A 6,000-nucleotide genomic window follows, 5' to 3' on the forward strand; every position below is an offset into this window, starting at 1 on the left:
AAATGATACCTAAAAAGACAAAGGATCTGATACATAAAACAACCTCGAAATCCTAATAATAATTACTTCTAATCCTAATAAAATCGCGAGCAGTGTCGGTGAATAAAATATCTATTTGGTGCAAAGATTATACTACAAATTTCATCCACCGCCCGAAAAGCATCACAACAATATTTATCAATCTGTATGGAATCATTATATTTTGGTGTTGCACTCCAAATCTGTTCAAAACACCCGCTGTGATAACTCTCCATCGAACACCAACACCGCTTATCTCTTCTCACAATATAGGGGTAATATTTCGGTACTTCGCAAATGCTCAAAGGAGTCGACGGAATTGGACTAACCACAATTGTTGGTGGTGGTGCTTCAATGGATGGATTTGGTTTAACCATTGTTGGTGGATTTTGCGGTTGTGGGTTTGGTTTAGTCACCGATGGTGATGGTGCTATGGACGGATTTGGTTTAACCATTGTTGACGGATTTTGAGGCTGTGGGTTTGGTTTAATCACTGGTGGCGGTGGCGACGACACTAGTGGAAAAGGCGATAACGGCGGTGACGATGGTGGTGATGACGACAACGGTGATGATGGTGACAATGGTGACAACGGCGACGGCGGTGGTGGCAGCGGTGACGACACTGGTGGCGAAGGCGATAACGGTGGTGACGACAACGGTGACGATGGTGATGATAGTGACAACGGCGATGGCGGTGGCGACTGCCATGGGTTAATGTCGGATGGCGGAGGCGATGACGGACAAACACAAAAACAATACGTAATACACATTGAATTTTGTTTGATTATTTGGTAAGAAGAGTGACAAGGTGATGAACAATAATTATAACAATAAGCACCAACGGCACCAGCATCGCAATTTGATTGTGCATCCCCTAGATGTAATATGGATGTAAACAACATCAAAGCTAACAACTTAATAATTAAACCTCCCTCCATCTTTTTCTTTTCACTTCTCACAATCCCTTCTATGCTATTTTAATTTAATTTTGTATACGTAACTTCACATTTATATACCGAAAGTACAAGATGTATACTCTATCTAAAATGTTATTTTTTATATTTTTTAAATTGACTGTTATAAGTTAGGTTTAAGATAACAATTTGATTTTTACTCATTTTTTGAAATTTTCAATTAAATTTATCATTTCACTACCTATATAATTTTATGTATAACATTTTTAAATAAATATCAGTTCCTAGTTTAAGTATAATTATTTATTTTTTGTTTTAACAATTAAGTTTAAATATCTATTTTTAATGATAATTATGTAGCGAAATATCTTATAGGATAATTTTACGAAGTTTCAAATTTGTTTAGTTATTTGAATAATTTTTAGATAATGTTTTTTAAATGATAGTTAAAATAAGTTGTGTGCGATTTTACTAAATTTTAAATTTTTATTTAAATATAATTTATTAAGATATTATTTAAAATATGATAATTTTTAAATATATTTAAAAAAATTACTAAGATATAATTTTAAGAAGATTTTTTAAATAATAATTAAGAAAGATAATATAAATTCTTACGGTATAATTTCAACCTTTGTATAATTTAATAAAACCTTAACTATCATTGTTTATGCATTGAAAATAATAAAATATTTTGAATTAATTCCATTTTAATATATTTTGGCACAAATTTCGTACTTCTTTTTATTTTTTTTAAAATTTAAGTTAGGTTTAAGATATCAATTTGATTATCACTCCTTTATTTTGAAATTTTCAATTAAATTTATCATTTCACTACCTATATAATTTTATGTATAACATTTTAAATAAATATCAGTTCATAGTTTAAGTATAATTACATTATTTTTGTGTTTTAACAATTAAGTTTAAATATCTATTTTTAATGATTATTATGTAGCGAAAGATCTTTTGGGATAATTTTACGAAATTTAAAATTTGTTTAGTTATTTGAATAATTCGTAGATAATGATTTTTAAATGGTAGTTAAAATAAGTTGTGTACGATTAGGGCTGTAAATGAGACGAGACAGATCGTGAACTACTCGAGATCGACTCGATCAAGGCTCGATAAATACTCGGATCGAATGGACTTGACTCGAGCTCGAGCTCGACTCGAATTCTTAACAAGTCGAAACGAGTTACTTGATACTCGACTCGAAAAACTCGTGAGCAGCTCGAAAATATAATATATAAGATTATATTTTTTAAAAAAAAAATTATTAAAAATATTAATATTTATGTATTGATTTTTTAAAGAGAATACATTAAGATTTTCATGTATTTAAGGTTCGAGTTCGAGTTTGAGGCTTCAATCAAGTTAAGTTTAAGAAATTTTTTTCTTCATTTCGAGCCTTTTCAAGCTGCTCACGAGCTTCAGTTCAGGATTTCGAGTTCGAGTCGAGCTTGAAAATTTTAAGCTCGCGAGTTTTCGAGTCGAGCTCAATTTCAGAGTTTTCGAGTCGAGTCGAGCTCAGCAATACTCGAGCTCGATTCGGCTCGTTTATACCCCTATGTACGATTTTTCTAAATTTTAATTTTTTATTTAAACATAATTTATTAAGATATTATTTAAAATATGATAATTTTTAAATATATGTAAAATGATGACTAAGATACAATTTTAAGGAATTTTTTTAAATAATAATTAAGAAATATAATATAAATTCTAACGGTAAAATTTCAACCTTTGTATAATCTAATAAAACCTTAACTATCATTGTTTATGCATTGAAAATAATAAAATATTTTGAATTAATTTCATTTTAATATATTTTGGCACAAATTTCGTAGTTCTTTCAATTTTGAATCTCTTTACCACCTTTACAATGGTTTTCAAATATTGTCATTGAAAGTGGAGGAATCCACTTTTTTAAGGTTTTCAACTCGTTGCATGGAAATTGAAACCGCGCAGACGGAATTGTTCGACTTATTTAACATTTTAAAGTTGGAATGGTGCGTGTATACAACCAGGGTATCAAATAGCGTTCTGAAAACGCTATAGCGGTCGTAATATTGTGGTCGTGCCACCGTCCGAAACCGTTATTCATGGTTTTTGCGGTGGGTCACAGATTCACACCGATTACGGTCGATTACGCCCGTAATTTAATAGAAAACGGACGATTACGCCGATAACGGTACGCAATCACCGTTATTCCAACCATTAATGCAAAAAATAAAACTTAAGGAAAGATATTTTGTGTTCGTCGTCACCAAAGCTGTATTTTTTTTCTTTCTTTCCAAATTCACGTTTTTTATACATGCATGTTGAGATTCAAAAGGAAAAAGAAAATGGAAAAGTAAAAAGGAAGAACAAACCTGTTTTGTGGGTCGCGCCGGAGTGGAGTTCACTGTAATCAGAGAAAAGAATCTTCGTCGGAGCTTAAGATTGTTGAAGAAAAAGAAAAAATCATTTACGCTCTGGATTTAGGCTAGAACATGTTATGGTTTTAGAGTTTTTTTTTTCTTGTTTTTGATATTGAGTGTTGAGAGAAGAAAACAGGAAGAAATGAGACTGGGGGAGGGATATAGTTTAGGATTAAAATATTTTAGGGTTATTAGGTTTAAAACAAAACATTTTGGGCCCATTTTTTTAAAGAAAATTATAAAATATATCTTTAAGGAATATATTAGTTTTTCATCCTTTCACTTTTTAAAATTTATAATTTAATATATAGTTTAGAATGTAAACTTTAATTTTTGTTTAATTTAATCCTAATTTCAGCAATTTAAATAATAATGTGTTCACAATGTTATCATGAATTAATTATCTTATCATATTACCGGAATTTTAAAGTTTTTTATATGGTTAAACTATATTATATATGTCCTTTTAGCTTAGAAAATTTTGTAAAAATCATTAAAAATGACTTCTTATAATTATAATTATTATGTTTTATGATAAGTTGTGTGAAATTTAGAATAATTCACGACCGCGGCACCCGCAGTGACCGCTATGACATCCGTTATGTCCACAACCGCGATAAACGCGACGCGACCGAAAACGTGGCCGTGAACGCTATTTAAATCCCTGTATACAACATCAACTAACTCAGGTTTTCAATAAGATCAAGGTGATTGCTCATGTGACCGGAAAGATCACAGTTAACCAGAAACAAGAACTCGAGTCTATCACAGTCATCCTGACTGAGATTCTACGACTTGTGATATGTCTAGACTCAGTTTGACACCATGATAGAACAAGATTTGTCATGCTGCAAAGGTTTCCCAAGGATCTTAATGCTGCTCCTTCTAGATTTTTGTTGGCTAAGATGAGGCTTACGGCTTGTGTCAAGTTTCCGACACCCTCTGAGATTGTAGCTCGCAAGTTATTGGACTCGAGATTGAGGTGCTGAAGATGGTTCAAACCATACAACCGACCGGGCAACGGTGAATTGAATCGTTTGCTTGCTAAGCTGAGATAGGTAAGAAAGGTCATGTTTCTTAGACCATCAGAACAGTAAGAGTAGAAATCCAGCTGAAAATGGAGTTACTAAATGTGTTATAGGAAAGTTCCAGAGTTCCCAAATATGAAAAATTAACATTTATAGTTCCCAAAGAAGAGGTTGATTAGTTATCTTCAGTTGAAATTGTATTGCCATCCAAAACAATAAGAGAGGCATGAGCAATCTTGGGCCAATCCACACCTGTTTTCTGTTTGCATCTTTCAGCTAATAGAGGACAGTCTTCAATCCTCAATTGTTTAAGGTGTTGCATGATTTTTGGCAGGCTAGATAATTCCGGGCAATCAACGTATTCGATGTTTTCAAGTGATGTGAGATTGTGCCACTCTGGTGAACTTTTTAAGTTCTCACAGTCTACAATGGCCAGATTCTTCAAGGTGTTGGTGCATCCCCGTAGAAGCCATTGGGATAGAGCCACCAAATTTCATAAATGTCCGACGGACAAGGATTGCAGGATGAAACCACCATCACAATGACCCTCTTTGAGTTCATGTATTGCAGTTAGATATTCCAAACCGTGTGCAGTGATACCAAGTTTCTGCAACAAAGAATACACAGTGTATGAAGGGATGTGAGTTTTTGAATTCTGAAGAGATTTCAAGTGTTCTAATCCATGACCCCGAAGATTTCGTTTCTTCGTAGTTAATGATAAAAGTCTCAGACTGCTCAGACTGATCATGTACCTCATATCCTTAGGCAACTCTTCAATTTGTTCACAACCATGGAAAAACGGAGTTTGCAAATTTTGCAACTTACAAATGGAGTTGGGAAGTTTCTTGATGTTGGGGCAGTAATAAAGGTCGAGATACCTTAAATGCTTCAAATTACCGATCCATTTCGACAATACCTCGAATGTAGACCTCGAAAGATCGAGCATCTGCAACCGTTGGAAAATCTAGAGATATGTTTTGATAAAGGATTTGTCTGTAGGACCATTTCCCATATTTAGAGACCTAAGTGAACGCACATGCCCGAATTTATCAAGGAAATGGGAAGCATTTTCAACAGAAGAATCATGGTTAACAAGCCATACGTGTAACCGGGAAAATATTTTGCTCCAAAGAGTGTACTATACAACATTCATTATTTGTAACAGATGATTCAAGATCATGCATGTTGAATATACCTAAAAACAAGAGGTGATCATAATCTTGGAAAAGAGATCGGGACAGCAGGTCATTCAGATAACGTCTGCCGATATCATAGGGATTCTCATTTGTTTTGATGGATTCAAGAAGACCATGAGCCAACCAAAATGTGATTAGCTCAAGTTCAGAGAAATCTAAATCCTTCGGGAAGATTGAGCAATAAGCAAAACATTGCTTCAGCTAAGGAGATAGTTGATCATAGCTTAGTTACAGAACAGAAAGGGTGTCATTATCTTTCTCCATTAATTCCCAAATTTCGTTATTATTTTATTGTTAATTACTCCTTGTTCGTCGATTTACGTTGTTAAGTCGGACATTTTCTTTTATTTTCTATGCAAGACATTGGATTCCAAAAACTATTCTAAAAATGACAAATTTTGTAGTTTTTATTTTTCTGGAG

At 33.1% G+C, this 6,000-nt stretch overlaps 1 protein-coding gene across 1 annotated transcript; it reads left to right on the top strand.

The window, feature by feature from the left end:
• Window positions 1-315: 315 nt before the first annotated feature.
• On the top strand, window positions 316-4,928 carry LOC120154869 (nacrein-like protein F). Its single transcript, XM_039166515.1, has 5 exons — window positions 316-445; window positions 491-777; window positions 4,045-4,115; window positions 4,212-4,337; window positions 4,718-4,928. The coding sequence occupies exons 1-5, from the start codon at window positions 316-318 to the stop codon at window positions 4,926-4,928; spliced, it is 825 nt and encodes a 274-aa protein (XP_039022446.1).
• The last annotated feature ends 1,072 nt before the right edge of the window (window positions 4,929-6,000 follow it).

This window comes from Hibiscus syriacus, unplaced genomic scaffold (assembly GCF_006381635.1).
Source record: "Hibiscus syriacus cultivar Baekdansim isolate YM2019G1 unplaced genomic scaffold, ASM638163v2 tig00111151_pilon, whole genome shotgun sequence".
NCBI lineage: Eukaryota > Viridiplantae > Streptophyta > Magnoliopsida > Malvales > Malvaceae > Hibiscus > Hibiscus syriacus.

Bases quoted from the DNA above. Each gene is read 5' to 3' on its own strand.
- LOC120154869 (XM_039166515.1), top strand. From the start codon at position 316: ATGCTCAAAGGAGTCGACGGAATTGGACTAACCACAATTGTTGGTGGT. The intron at 446-490 runs GTGCTATGGACG...ACGGATTTTGAG, and splicing joins TTTAGTCACCGATGGTGATG to GCTGTGGGTTTGGTTTAATC. The intron at 4,116-4,211 runs GTCTATCACAGT...CATGCTGCAAAG, and splicing joins AACCAGAAACAAGAACTCGA to GTTTCCCAAGGATCTTAATG.